This window comes from Pholcus phalangioides, unplaced genomic scaffold (genome assembly GCF_987345545.1).
Source record: "Pholcus phalangioides strain wild (caught in Gottingen) unplaced genomic scaffold, Ppha-v1.0 ptg000015l_1, whole genome shotgun sequence".
In the NCBI taxonomy this organism is placed as follows: Eukaryota; Metazoa; Arthropoda; class Arachnida; order Araneae; family Pholcidae; genus Pholcus; species Pholcus phalangioides.
Genome location: NW_028301608.1, coordinates 61080834 through 61097138, shown reverse-complemented (window position 1 = coordinate 61097138; position 16305 = coordinate 61080834). Strand labels below are relative to the sequence as shown.

General features: G+C 34.2%; 1 protein-coding gene across 1 annotated transcript in view; it reads left to right on the top strand.

The window, feature by feature from the left end:
* Positions 1-16305, top strand: part of obe (activating signal cointegrator 1 complex subunit obelus) — a 77048-nt gene that overhangs the window by 29206 nt on the left and 31537 nt on the right. Inside the window, exons 16-23 of the mRNA XM_089243958.1 lie at positions 2519-2638; positions 6611-6865; positions 7467-7640; positions 9794-10019; positions 10680-10936; positions 12337-12508; positions 15123-15343; positions 15956-16041. Of these exons, the coding sequence (XP_089100084.1) occupies positions 2519-2638; positions 6611-6865; positions 7467-7640; positions 9794-10019; positions 10680-10936; positions 12337-12508; positions 15123-15343; positions 15956-16041 (1511 nt within the window). The remainder of the gene's footprint in view (positions 1-2518; positions 2639-6610; positions 6866-7466; positions 7641-9793; positions 10020-10679; positions 10937-12336; positions 12509-15122; positions 15344-15955; positions 16042-16305) is intronic.

The following is a 16305-nucleotide window of genomic DNA, read 5'->3' as shown; positions in this document are numbered from 1 at the left end:
TCGCATGAAATATTATTTATTCAATTAATTATATGGGTTAGTTAATTTTAACAATGGATTAGTTTATCTTGGAGCCCTCTATTTGACGTTAGCAGTAAAGATACTGGCTCACCAATTGATGATCAACAACAGTCAACCTGTGCAGCGATCGGACATCCGATGTTGTTAGCTTTTCCGTAAACACCAGAGGAGTTTTCTCAGTTGAGAACCGGAACACCTTGATCAGCTCCGGGGGGCCTCTAGGTTGAGGGCCGAACCACCTTGATCAGCTCCAGAGGGCCTCTAGGTTAAGGGCCGAACCACCTTGATCAGCTCCGGGGGCCTCTCGGTTGAGGGCCGGACCACCTCGATCAGCAATGAAGAATTTTGACTGTGAAGATGTTTTATATTTTGATTCCGGACCTGCCGGAAAACGGATTCAAATAATGTAGATTATTGCATTTTAACAATTCAGCCTAAGGCCAATAGATACGGTAGTAAGACGCTGAACCGTCCTACTAGAGGGCTTCAGTTGAACAGAACAAGATTAGACGAACGCAATGTGAGAGACAAAGAGGGAGGAATTTATACTCCCCTTTTACAAGAAGTTTGGGACCACATGTCCTCGCATGGCCTTTTCGCCTCAACAAAATTATCGAATTTGCATATTCATGCGTCACTATTATAAACATTACAATTTAATTACATTGAAATCTGGCAACATGACATAATCCGGAGAGCTGATCAGACTCTCCCGATTATGTAAACATTACTAACATAACAATATGAAACGAATTGTTCCGACGGAGGTCTGCAGCCCCCCGCCGAAAATAAGTGAGTACAACACTATTTTCGTATCCGCACAACGAGACTTGCAATAACTCCCCCGGGAGGTTCTTCAATAAAAATAATTTAAACTGGGCTAAGCCTCGCCCAACTATACATATATTGGATCAAACCCCTCCACGAAAATAGCGGCATCGTCGTCATGAGGGAAATTAATTTATGTGGGACATCAGTAGCCCGACCTCTGGCCCGTTCTCGTTCGACAGCCGAAAGACCCCACCCGCCGACTGCCGAACTAATCGAACATTCTGGCTCTTACCGGTTCGCCAGTAGGTCCTCGGGTGGTTTCCGGTAACTGAGAGGTCCCTGGGGTCTAAAATAAGAAGGAATTTCCCACATAACGACAAGATCACCATTAACGTAGAGGGATCGGATCCCGATACGTTACACCCATCTCTCGCGCACCGACTATAGCACCACGTTTAAACTCACTTAAATCTCGATAACCTGCCATTGTAGGAGCAGTAACCGATCTAACAACTATGCCAGACACTTGTTGTGTTATATAGGCGTTGCCGACCGCAGCGCCGTACTCTGATTGGTTCCATATCTCGTTATTTGCGTACGCATGCCTGTACCAGTTTTTTTGGCTCTTCAGTTTATATGAGGAGAGACAGCAAAGAATTATCTGTGGTTGCTAGTGCACTGTTTTGGCCAAAAATTGGTTTTGTAACCAAGTCATTTGTCATTTTGTTTTGGCTTGACTGAAATAGTGCTAGGGAAAAAAAAGTTAGTTCAAAATTAAAAAAATTTTTTTTTAATTATTTAAAAATTTTTGTTTTGCAAAAAAAAAATTTTTTAGGGATTTTTTTTCCATTATGCTATGATTATATTGTCCAAGGGGGTTACCCTCCCCCATCCTACTTTTTAGTCCTGCGTTTTCCTACTTTTTCTCATTTTTTCAGTGGGAGCCCTGTATATGAAACATGATAATGCTTTTGATGCTATCGCAATACAGAAAATTGTGTGCATTCGAGACATAAATGTAAAATTTGTTCAGACTTATGTATGCAATTTTTCTATTGTTGGGTAAACTGTTTTTTGTCTATAAGTAAGCAAAATTTTGTGGATTAATAATTCTTTTTTTTCTTTTAATTAATTTTTTGTCAAATAAGCAAAAAAAAAAAATGTTTAGATCTACATTTTTTTCTTTAGTTTTCAACTGCTTATTATGCTTATGGCATCACTCTCGATTCAGAAAAGAGAAATCAAACTATCACTTTTCCACTTCTTTTCAAAGAGAATGTTTGACAGCATTAAAGTATAAAGGGTGCGGTAGTCCAGGTTCATAAGATACTCGGGTACTGTACCAAAGGATGATCCGAAGTGTTTCGAGTTTGATACCCGATTTGTCTTTGGCAGAATCTTTCTTGATGCATAACAGAAATGGTGAAATTATGATCTTAGAACACATTGCTACTGCAAGTAGTCTTTCACCAAAGGGTTTATCGCACTAGTCTCTTGCTGAGATACATGAAAGAAAAACGAAAATGTTGAACACAGTTGTTCAGATTTTGCAATAAACTGTAGGTCCCCATCCGATTACTTCTCGTGTTCAGAAAATGACTGTGTTGTGACAAAGAATGATGATTAAATGATAAAACATAATTGCATAAAAATATAAAAATATATTGTATATATGCACACAGTTTCAGAGAATAATTTTTTTATATTTTGTATTTATTATTTTCAGATCTCTCTGGGAACTGTGACTAATGTAGAAGAAGGTGTAGAGTGGCTTAGTTACACATACCTGTATATACGGATGCTGTCAAATCCTCACGCTTATGGGTTAACTCCAAGTGTTTTGATGGTATTTTTTTTCTCTTATTAAGGCATTGTGAGAAGAACTTTGGTTGCTCAGAAAAATTCCTAAGCTTTGATTTTCAAAAAAAATTGATATAATGTGATTTTTCATATTTATAGTCTGTTTTTGATGATTAATCCATAATTCATAATTTATTTGTGGTTTTAAAATTGATGAAAAACCTTAATTTTTTTTTTTCATTTATGAAGGGGCTATTTTTTCATTGAGAATGTAGATTTCAAAAATAAAAGTAAAATCAATGTTTTAGTTAACATGAATTATTTGAATGTATTAAGATGCACAAAATTTTGAATGAGAACCTGATTTTTCTGTCTTGAAGCATCCAAGACCCTATTCACAAGTTTTAAACATGCTAATTTTGAATGCTAATGTTATTGTTTAGCATATAATATATGTATCGTACACACTTCATGGTGATATCTTGTTTGATGTCGTCATTTTATTTTTATTTGACCTATCCGTATTAAATTATGTTTCATTTCATCATTGCAGCTGGTTTGAATTCAGCAAAATGTAAACGCAAATTTTTATTATTTTTGGTTATTTTCTATGTATCATCTTGCAACCATAATTTTTCCTCATGTTGCTTATTGCCATTTTTATTACTCAAAATGTTGCTTTCATTTGCACAGTAATTTTAATATAAATGTGGCTGAAATGTTCATTAATCAAAAATAGCTCAGTTATTTCTGTTAGCTATTTCTGTGCTGAGAAATTTATTTGATGAACAAACAGACCATTTAAAGGTTCATTACTATGGAATCGGGTTGTGGTAATGGGAACATTGCTGAGATGCTATTTGCACTAAAGTTTTATCGGTAGTTTGCTTGACAAATTTAATGCCTTATTTGACAGCATTATAGCTTTCGTAATCTGCCTTGGAGAGATATACAGTAGATGGCACTTATTAGAATCATGAATAATGTTATCAGAAGTATGGAATGGACCAATACACTAACATGGGGAAAAAAATTGTTTATAGTTATCAGGACTTAGGGTTATGTTATCAATTTTTCGACTGAAGTTTTCTTCTTGCATATTTTGAAGTGCTAAGGTTGAACCACACTTATTTTTTTCTTATACATTATTTTTATCCACCTGCAAGAGGACAGAAGGCTTCCTTGTTGGCAAAAGTTTTCGTACTGTGTTCACAATATACTAATTGCCTCATACATTGCAATGTACTAATAGCCGCTATGATCCATGTGCGTGTAGCCCTGCTTTTGCAATGGCTTTTCTATGGTGAAGGCATGTTAAGGAGGATAAAAAAGTCCCGTTCTTCAATTCATGGTCAATTTCTTCCAACTTAACCACTGTTCCTCAGATGGAAGATTTTCACAAAAGAATCTATGGAATGTACCACACACAACACATTATAAAAAGTATCATAATTTGTAATGCACATTAGACAGTTCCATTCCAACTCCTCACAATTTCTGAATGAAAAGAAAAGGATTTTTACTTAAAGGGGGAGGAATCTTTTTTTAGAACAACTGGAAAAAAGTATGTTTTATGATTTTGAAACCTGTTATGTGGGGAAGAAAAAACTGGGTTGTCCCATTTACATACGTCCTATTCAATCAAACAGGATGTATGGTCATCGTGTGTACAACCTGGAATTTTAGATATAGTTATCAATTAGTTGTTCCAAAAACCCTGATGTGATCACATTAAGTACACAGTGTGAACTGTATTAAAATTTATTACAAGGTTTTTCTAAAACTAATTTTATTGAATTTACGCATTTACCATATTTTAACATGTATAAAGAATCAATATTTTGTGGGGGGGGGGGGCGTGGTTTCAGGTTTTTTATCTGGTTTTTTGCTTTTTCAAACCCACCAGGTTTATTTAGCAAAATTAGACAAACCCTGTGACAGGAATTCAAGTCCAGAGAAGAAAAAAAGTGGAGCAATCGAAAACTTATCAAAACACAAGCAGTTCTTTCACTTGGTCAATTTGGGGTACTACACCTTGCACGAAGGCTGTTCAGTAATTTTTAAACATTGTTTAAGGCAGGAATGACTTTCTGCAGCAGAAATTTTCAGAAACATGCACTCAGTAAATGGGTAGACATTTAGTGCAGCATTCTAGACTTTTATCATGAAATTGATTCAAATGAATGCATGACCAAACGCTGTTTTTGAATGAAGTTTTATGTTTACAATTTATGTCTTTTTTCCCTAAGTGCCAGTCCCCCCCCCCCTCTTCTGTGGCCGAAAATTTAACTTTTTTCAGTGCTGTTTTCTTTTCCCCATGGCTCATATTATGTAGATACCAAGTTTCAACAAAATATGTCAGGATTGTTTGGTTTAAACCAAGTGATTTTTAAAAATAAATGAAATAAAAGTGGGCTAAATATCGTTTTTTCCTTGAAAAATATCATGTTGGTTCATTATTAGCCAAAATTTTTCATTTTTACCACATTTTATATTCTTGGGGTATATTTTGATGGTATATCTTTAAATGGCATAAGATTCAAAAAGTCTCATAAAAGTGGCCCGAATATATACTTTTTTCATATGAAGTATCTTAGTTATTTAAAGTTTTTATATACAGAAGCCAAAATTTATCATTCTTACCATATTTTCTAACCTTTGGCTACATTCTAATACTCTATCTTTAGCAAATTCATGAATAAGGATTGCATCACACATCTAAATGTAGTGGTGTATTATCTCACAGGGTTTCTTTTTCTCTTCACAAAGAAGCAGCAACAGTAGTGACACCATCATGCTAGGGGCAGGTGGTCTTATAATCCAATAAAGACACCAGCTGTCCCTAAAAGACAAAGACTAGTGTCTTTGTCTTTTAGGGACATACCTCAGACATTTTCATTTTCTTTCCCATAAGAAGTAACAGGTCTCCTACTGTATATCTCCCAGTCTTAATATTCAACAGTTGTTTTTTTATATACTTTCACTGTAAGGTCCAGTTAATCAGGGTTCTACTGTATAATAGTAGTAACAGATTTATGAAAAATAATCAGCTATATACAGGGTGATTATAATTGAAGTTTTGATTCCAAACTATACAATAAGCACTGGTGAGAATGACTTGAAAATTTACATGGATACTCCTGAAACAATGGAAATTTCTTTGGCAAAAAAAAAAGAAGTGCAAGTGGTGCAAAATGTGCAAGTACATGATGCTGTACTTAGCCAGCAGTATAATCTATTTTGTGCAACCACATCATTTTGGCACTTCAACAGCATCAGTGTGTGTATAGAACAACTTCTATCAAAATGCACATTGCAATACCAGCAACGCAGTTGCTGAAGAACTATTTTAACAATAACAGGATAGCATGACACCTGCCCAGCCTCCAGTTTTTTCAAACACTAAGTAATCTATTGAGTTAAGGGGCCGTTCAAGTATTACGTAAGTAAATTTTTAGCCATTTTTGACCCCCTCCCCCCCTTGTCAGCAAAAGTCAACAAAACGCTGACCCCCCCCCCCCCTGTCAGCAAAATTTCGTCATTAACTCTGCCCCTCTGAATCCAACTCATATTTTCATAAAGGGTGGTTGATGACGTAAGCATTATCAAACCCCCCCCCCCTTCCCCCTTGTCATCAAAAGTGAGCAAATCGGAAACTCCCCCCCCCCATCGATGATGACGTAATACTTTAACGGCCCCTAAGCAAAAAATAATTAAATAGCAAAAGTTGGTTTTTATAAAAATTTAAGAAATATTTATTGATTGATTAATATGGAAATAGTGTTAATTACATTAATAAACATTTTATTTCAATTATTAGAATGATTTTTCAGAAATTTTATTGTTTTCAATGTTAATATTGTTTTAAAAAAAACTGTTTAAACCAAAAAAACCCTGTTTTTTGGTTTTTTCCCAACCCTGAAATATGTCCACCAGTACATACATGGAGTCTGAGTAGTTTCAGTTTCAATTATAACCCGCCTGTATAAATAAACTTGTTATTTTGTCAAAATTTCAGGAAGATTTTCAGTTGATGGAATATCGTAAGCAGTTGATAATTAAAGCTGCCGAACATCTTGACAAAACCAGAATGATAAATTATGATCACAGGACTGGGTATCTGAATGTTGCTGATCTTGGTCGAACTGCTAGTCATTTCTATATCACATCTGAAACAGTGAATGTGTTCAACAAGGGTCTGAAAACCCCTTATTTGACTGATGAGGATTCCTTTAATTTGATTGCTAAGGCAAAAGAATTTCAGCAGCTGAAAGTATGTTCAAGCAACTCAACTAACTATAAATAAATAAAATAATGTTCAATAATCATCTGGCAATGAAAATATAATGCTTGTGTCTTAATATTTATATTCAAAGATGTAAGATATTGAATGGAAGTAGAATTTGAATGAGCAAATTTTTTTATTATGCCGCATTTTATTTTTAAAATTAATATTTCAGTAGGTCCTAACGATTTTGTGCACCTTCACCTGAAAGGCTATTGGAATTTTTTTATGTTAAACCTTAATTTAATTTTAGGTATATTTATGTTTCTTTATAGGTTGGCCTTCTGTTTGTAATAAGTAAAAAGTTTGTATGCTGAATATTCTACAAAAAATGCTTTTGCAAAAATAGTTACCAAAGCAAGTGGGGAGAACATTAGATTTAATCTGATCTCATCTTTTCATTGTTTTATCAAATAAGATTTATATTGTTAAAAAGCCTTAATAGACTTTATATTATATAATAGCTTCCTAAGGCTTTTCTTTCATTGTTTTCAAATATTTTCTATAAATTAATTCAATTTAATTCTATTTGAATGTAATTTTTGAATGAATATATCTGATGAAATGTTTTCATGTCTGTCAAAATTAGGTTAGAGAGGATGAGATGCCTGAACTGGATACTCTTCTTGCTCATTGTCCTTTTAGAGTAGAGACAGGTATTGAAAATACAGAGGGAAAAGTAAATGTTCTTCTCCAATCATATCTCAATCAAGAGCGCCTTGAACATTTTTCTCTCATTTCCGATCAAGCTTATGTCGTTCAGGTATGTAAAGATTTCTGTGTCAAATCATGTTAATTTTATACCTCAGGTTCTTTCAAAAATTTTAGTGTCTGTGTGCTTGGATGAGAAAACAATTAACTCATTATTTTCATATTTTGTTCTTAAGTGATGGGTTCTAGAACACCTGATGAAACATATCAGGCTTCCACAGCCCTCTTTTAAATCATGATGCTAGGGTTCTTGGCAGTTTGACCATTATGAACGTGTGGTAAAACTCAATGTGACAGAACATGTCGCCTGTGACAGTAAGGGTTTATTCAGTGATACCCAGACTTTAATAACCACAAAGAACTCCCTCAGGGTCGCCTCATTGGTATATAATCTGTATTTTACACAAGGGCAGACTGAGGGACCCTCCTCCTATCAAACCAGGCTCTCACTGCCCATTTTGCTACCTGTTTCATCCCTAGTCAGTTAATATTGCGAGGAAAAGCAATGTCTGATTTATGATTAAGCTGGAGCTTCACCTACCCATATGGCTAAATGGCTAGGTCGGGGAGTGCAATTCTAAGCCTTATCTGCAAAGAACAACTACCATGCCAGAATATTTAGAGAGTTAATTAAGATTCATAAGATTCAGAGGTCACAAAATACTATTTCAGTAGAAAAAAAGAAAATATGAAAGCCAATGGTGTTAGATTTCTAGCTTTGAGAAGTACAAATATTATATATTTGGGCCAGTTTCGAAACAACCAATCAAATAGTTTGCGTGTTCTTTACAATCACAGTAAAGCAGTGGAAGCTCAGCCAGACAACTTCATGGATATGAGCTTTATTCTTTACTTCACATCACTTCTTCTGTCTCCTGAAGATTCTCATCACTTATGCCATCGAACATTGAAAGGGTGAGTTTTATCACTTATTCACGATGGCCGAACTGCTTAAAATTATTTCATCATAATAAAGAATATCTGTTCTATGCATCTTGTCATGCCATTGAGTAAACACAGTTGTTTCTCTAAAACAGAGGTTTTCAAGCAGTACAGGCAGTACAGCACTGCCTGTACCTATCATCAAAAGAGACCCTTACGACATGTTTGACATACAAATGCATGAAATCAGGATGATTTTAATTCTTGAATGCAATTTGTACAAGGTGTTTAATTAGAACTTTGATCAAGTGCTTCAGGAAGCAAGTTGAAGGTACCTGCTCTAAAATCTGTAACGAAATCCAATCTCTTAAATTGGAAATCCATGTTTTTTTCCAGCTTATATAATTTCCAGCTTTTTTTAATAGATATTTTTATTCATTTTTTTTACCATTTTTCTGATTCATCTTTTTTTTTTAGTATTTCTTGCACATGTAAGAAAACTGGGTATTCTCACATCTTTTTTACACTAAAGCATTCATTTTTTGAAATTTTCAAGATTTTTTTTTTTCGCATTTTTGGTGCTCAAAAAATACATTAAAAACAACCTAAATGTCAGCAAATCTTTATTTTTTTTGTGAAGAAGTAATTCACTTTGTTCAGTTTTTTCAGCCTATATGATGCAGGGCATCTTCACATACAATTTTTTCCAGAATTTTATTGCTAAATTTTATGTAATAAATCATATTTTTTCCTAGATGCCAACTTAAAAAACCCCAGAAATTTCAACTTTCACAACCAGCAACACACGATTTCAGATTCTCAATAGACATTAGAGTTGCTAAACATTAACAAACTTCAAGCCAAAAAATTTCCTTCAAAAGTAGCTAAATATAAAAAAAGTTGATCAAGTATTAAAATTTTTGTTGCCATCTAATGATCATAATTCAATTAATTGCAACTATTACTGTCCATACAGGTGTTTTAGTTCAATTGAATGAATGATGAAAATTGTGTCTGTGTCCCTGTGACCATAAAATTGGTGCTCAAAATACATTATTAAATAGGCTTTTTCCCGGGAAATTTTTATTTGCCATTAAAACGGGTGACCATTAAGAGCGGTTTTACTGTAGTTGGAAAAAAACACTTAAAAGTGAAAAGCTCATTTCTTAAGAATTAGACATTAATTTATGCTATCAATATATAGTTCAATCCAGAATCATGTAGGTCCCAAGCACTTCAGATATTGTAGATTCTACTGTATATTTGTTTTTATGTAATATTTTTCCTTCAAAATAACATGTCTTCTAATTTTTCTATTCAAAGAATTCTACAAGAATAGTGCGATTTCTGTTTGAAGTTGCTCTGCGGAAAGGCTGGGCCTTGCGAACGGCACATTTTCTGAAAACTAGCAAAATGCTTGAAAGACAACTTTGGGATTACAGAACCCCTTTATGGCAATTCGCTGATATAAACCGCTCAACTCTTGAAAAGATTGACAGGCTCAATTTAAATATTGAAAATTTGATTGATACTCCATTGGATGAATTAGGTCAGTTTTTGCATTTCTTAATTTAATTTTGTATTTTTTTCATGAAGTTTCATGTTTATGTTGCAATTGTTCATTTTATGGACAACATTTTGGTTCCATAAATAGGAAGAATAAACATCATTGGCTGGCATGCAAGGAAATGTATATGTAAGATGATTAAAATAAATATAAGAAAATCATTTTTTTTTTCTATTTTTTTTTATTGTTTTCAGTGCAATTTTTGGTTTGTTTCTTGGGGGATCTTTTTTTATTTCAAAAAATTCACTAGAATTTTTGAAAATATCGACAGTGGTTAGTTTTGTTCATCGTTATAGTTATTATTGAAATTACTGTGCAGTTTTCGTACATGTATTATGTTACACACAAACAATAACTTTTCTCAATAAGCTTAACAAAAAAATTGTCCTTACCTTACAGATGCTGCACATTAATACACTAGTTAAGAGGTTTTCATTGCCATAGAAATGAGTAGTTCAGTTCCCTCATAGCCTTCCCCTTCACTGCAAACATAACTGCAAACAGACTACAGAAAAAAAATCCCTGACAGATTACTTAACTTTTTAAGCTATGAACATTATCCAAAACATAACTACTTCTTTGATCTCTGAAATTTTCTTTCCAGTATTTTTTAAAATTTAATATTTATATTTTACTTTATAGGTTTCAGAACACGCTGTCAGAAAAAAGAGAGGGATACTATTCATTACCTTTTAAGGTGCATACCAAACTTAATTGTTGAGCCATCTGTTCAGCCTATCACAGACAAAATTTTGAGAATAAGACTTAGCATTACTCCAGATTTCAAATGGGATGATCATATTCATGGTTCTGGATCGGAACCTTTTTGGCTGTGGATCGAAGACCCTGATTCCGATGCCATATACCACTTTGAGTACTTTTTGCTGACTAAGAGACAGGTAAAAAAAGTTCAGTTTATGATGGTACATTCACGCATTAGCTAATTGGCTTATTAACTTTCAGTCATTTATATAAAAAGATATCACTTTATTATTATTTTATGTGAATTTTGTGTTTTGTATTATCTCCCCATTAATGTTGTGGCATAAAAAACAGTATGCAACTACAACTTAAAAGTTGTATTTCAGGTGGCCTCAAGTCATATACTACTTGAAACTTTTATTGCGTTACACGAGTAAATATTTTGAATTGGGTGAAAATGATTTTAGCAAATCAAGTATATGTTTGTTAGTAATATTATCAATTTTTTTTCTACCTAACAATACCTCTCGATATAACAATAATTGCCTATGTAATGATAGAACTCTCTCCTGTGCTTTATATACATGATAAAATATAATGCAATGCCCGTAAAAAATATTTATGGTTGTCTTATCTAATCATCAGATAAGCATATCTTTATAAGGCATGCAGTACCCCATGTCGATAAGATATTCCTCTAAAGTACCAAAAGATGTTTAAGGTGTTGCATGCTTGATACCCGGTTCGACCTTGTCCAACTTTCCTGATGCAGGGGTAAAACATAAACGGCAACAATATGACCAGAGAAACAGATTGCTACTGTAGGGAGTCTCACACTGAGGGGTTAGCATACTAACCTCTCAGTGAGTATAACGAAAGGCTGCGGAATTTGGAATTGGCAATAAATTGTATGTCCCATTCTAATTGGCCCTTGTGTGCAGAAAATGACAGTGGTGTGACAAAAATGATCAATAGCATATCTTTATAAAGGATTTACTATTATAGATAAAATATATCAACACAATGGAAAGTTTATATTTGGTCTCGAGCATTTTTATAGGAATTTCACATTTTTTATGAAATTTCATGAAGTTGTTTACCAGGTGAATTCTATTTCCTCCATCTCAGCCCATTACCATGGGGTGCTCAGGCTTATGCATGAAGTCCTGCCTAGACACAAGAGCCAAGAACCTATTGGATGACTTCCATCTTCTTTTAAAAAGCCGCTTTTAAAAAGGTTCCTATACAGATAAATTTTCAAACAAAGAAAGAATTACAATAAGTCCAGAAATGGTCGTCCTACCACATTGCAACACACTGCTTTGACAGTCATGGGTCTTAAAACTAGTCTCTCGCATTGGCCAAATGTTTCAGAAGTAATGGAATTTATGTAGGCTGCTTTGTCCAAGAACCTATGGTAAAAATTTGTGTTTCAATCATATTTGTTATGGGCATCTTTTTCTCAACCACCTTGTTGGGCATTTTGCCTGTTGTGACATTGTATTTGTATTGTATTGTTTGTAATTGCATTTTTAATTGGATTGCTGTATTTTTGAAATATATGACATCCATATTTTAATATTGTATTGTATCTCAGGTTATAAAAAAAGAGCCACAGCTTTTGACTTTCACTATCCCTTTGCTGGAAGACATCATGCCATCTCAATATTTAGTACGCGTCATGTCTGATAAGTTCCTTGGATCAGATCGAACGTTCCCGATTGATTTCCAGAATCTTATTTTACCCAGCCATTATCAACCTCAGACAGGTACTTAATTATTTGAATTCATGTATGTAATGGGAAAATTGAGTGCGCTCATGAATGTTTATTTTTTATTTGCCTATCCAAGTATGTGAATGAGTAATATTATTTTGGATGGAATTTCTGTATGGTTCTGAATACTTTAAAAAATTATTTTTATTATGCTTAAAAAAACTATTTAAAAGAATAAGGGGAGGAAGAACTTGAGAATACAATAGCATAATGCAGTTGACAACATCTGAATTTACATTCACATTGAAAGACATCTGAATTCAAATGCTATCTTATATATAAATGTGAAAGTATGTATGTATGTATGTTCTTTATACAAATCTACAGTTTTAGACCGATCAGCGCCAGATTTTGCATATATACCAAACAGGTCCAGGATTGAACCGTAGGCTACTTTAAAAGTTTGTCAGAGCTGGGCAAATGCCCGAAACGGGCGAAAAACTGTCGGGCAACAATAGTTTTGAGGCCTCAACAATTACTTTCGGAACGTTTACTTTGGTTACTTTGGTTTCCAACAATGCGTTTCAGATGTGAATATATGCCTTTACAATGGTTTGTCACACTTTTAATTCTGTTATTATAACAGTTTATTCCTTTATAACGGTTTGTCACTTTTCCAATCCTACCAGCAATTGAAGGCAACCCGGGAAGCGCCAGATAGTTTTGCTTGCCTAGGGGTCATTCAAGTATTACATCAGCATCGATTGGGGGGGGGGGGGTTCCGATTTGCTGACTTTTGATGACAAGCGGGGGGGGGGGGGGTTTGGATGATGCTTACGTCATCAACCACCGTTCATGAAGATATGAAATATTCTTAATGGCATCTCATTCGGTGCGCCAAAAACGGAAACCTTTCGATAGTTATTGGGCACCTGAAGTAACATTCTATCTATTGATAAGTCCCCTACAGAGCCACTTTAATGATCTCTAAATGTTTCACGGATCCTTCAAGTGCTCTGGAAATGTTTCCGGACCGCTTAAGTGCTCTGTGAAACTGTGCCACGCATCACTCAAGTGATCCGTAATTATGCCACGGATCACTTAAGTAATCTGGGAATGTTCCGCGGGTAAATTGAGTGATATAGAACCACACTGGGACCACTTAAGGGCTCTAAAACTATGCCACATGTCACTCAAGGGATCTCTAAATGTGCCACGGGCCACTTAAATGCTCTGGAATTGTGCCACGGGTCATTTAAGCGATTTGTAAATGTACCGCATAGTTCATTTTAACAAAATTAGGTTTGAGGGGGGGCAAGTCACATCAGATAACCTTCAGGGCCACATTTGGTCTGCGTGTCAAGAGTTTACCATATATGGCTTAAAGGGTGGATTGCAATCAATTTCTTGAAGAGAAATTTTGAGTTCTTACCCTTCAAATAGCATTGAAATTAACAGAAATCAATTATAATAACATATAAAGGAATTTTCGAAATTTTAATTTTTTTTTAAAATATTTTTTGCATTAAAAATATTTTTTTTCGTCTGGGGGGGGGGGGGAGGCACACGAACTCCCTATGCCCCCTCCCGCGTACGTTTCTGATCCTACCAATATGCGTTAGGAGGTAGGGGGCAGTAATGACAAAATCTTTCTGACAAAGGGGGGAGGGGTTAGAGTTGAAAATGACAGTGTGAACAAGATCAACGAAAAAATCCAAAAAATTATTCCGGGAGACTCCACATCTTACAAATAGGTTGACACTGTCACAGACACAGCGCAGATAGTTCTGTATCCTGTAGAATTTCTGAACTCTGGATATTCTGGGTGTGCCACCATACAACTTGACCCTAAAAGTCAGAGCACCTATAATGCTTTCAAGAAATTTGGAGACACCGAGACTCTGCAATGGCACCAGACTCTACGCGAAGAAATTGCACAATTACATCATTGAAGCAACGATTCTAATTGGATTGCCAAAGGAGATGACGTCTTCATTCCACGTATTCCAATTATCACTGAAGAAACGCTATTCATTTTCAAGTGATTACAGTTCCTGATTTGTTTAGCTTTTGCCATGACAATCAACAAAGCACAAGGCCACTCGTTAGCGTTGGCAGGTATCAAGCTACTTGGGCTCCGTTTTTCACACGGACAGCTTTTCGTCGTGTGTTGGTAATCCCAAAAATTTGTACATCTACACACCAGATGGAAAAACAAACAAATATTGTGTATTCACAAGCGATTGCCTGAAGTTTTTAATTAAAATATTTAAAAATGAAAGTAATTTTTTCTTACTTGATGCAGAAATTTTTTTGATTAAGAAATAATTAATAAGCTATACGTATATACATTTTTTACGAGGCGGGCAACGTTGCCGGGTATCAGCTAGTCTATCTTAAACAAAAGAAAAATAGATGACTAAACTGTTGCTGAGGGGAAAAAAGTTCTGCTTTCATAGAGGTATATATCCATCTATTTGCATTGCTACTAAGGCTAAATGATTTTGATTTCATTTAATGTTATGTTTTAATGTAAATAACTGCATTAATAATTTTTTCAGATTGTGAAGTAACTGATAGAAGAATATTTTTAATGCTTATTTTTTCCAACTATACTATGTGTTTGAATAATTACGCAAAACCTTCATATAAAGATTTCATATTTCAGAACTTCTTGATTTGCATCCTCTGCCAGTTACTGCTTTAAATAATGTGCAGTATCAAAGTATATACACGTTTGACTTCTTCAATCCCATCCAGACTCAAATCTTTCATACACTGTACCACACTGACTGCAATGTTCTCTTGGGAGCACCAACTGGGTCTGGCAAAACAATTGCAGCAGAAATTGCAATGTTCCGTCTCTTTAACACTCAACCTGGTAAAAAAGTAAGTTCAGATAGATTGTGTTTTGATTCAACTATGGTAAATACAGTCAAGTCTTTACATAACATAGTCGGTTTGCTCCATAAAGAAAAATTCATTATAAATAAATACAGCGAATCCTTTTCAAGAAGTCCTCACTTATGACTTAGTCTTAAGACCAATTCTAATTGCATGACCGTCAGTGTATGATAATTGTATGATCTTAATTACCATAATTGCAAATGCAGGGTCTACAATAATTTTAAATTTAGAGTAAATTAATAAAAATATGAATATTTCAGTAAAAATTTTGTAAAACGCTGAATATTACATAGAAAAGTGAGTTTTAAAAACTGTTTTTCTCTTCTCAATTCTCTTTCTCTTATTAGTATAAATCCTTCTCATAAAGTTTTCTTCTGTACCAAAAAAAATTTTTTGTTTGAGGTGGCAAAAGCTTTTATTGGTTATTCAAATGTCATTTCAAATTCAAATTTTAAGATTTTATTGAAAAAAAATGCTAATTATTATAGGTGAAATTTTTGATGTACATTTTTTTTCTGCGTAATATACACTTATATTTAATCCTTAATACCATTTAAATAGCTAGCAAATTTATTCATAGTAACTATTTTGTAGGTTGTATATATTGCACCTTTGAAAGCTCTTGTTAGAGAAAGAATAGAAGATTGGAAAGTACGTTTTGAAGAAAAATTGGAAAAAAAGTAAGTGTATTTTTTATTGGGACTTTGGTAATCATCCTCACCCTCCCCCATACACACACACACACACAAACAGGAAATTGAGTAAATTATAATTTCAATGCATTAAAATTTCAATTAGATTTTACAGGATAAAGGTTTTGAAAAGGAATTACGTAATTATGTCGCATTCAGGTGTTATAAAAAATTATAGGGTAGCAGTTAATTGAGGCATCTTGCACATATTCAGTGATAAATTATTCACAACCCTTACATAAAATAGGCCTA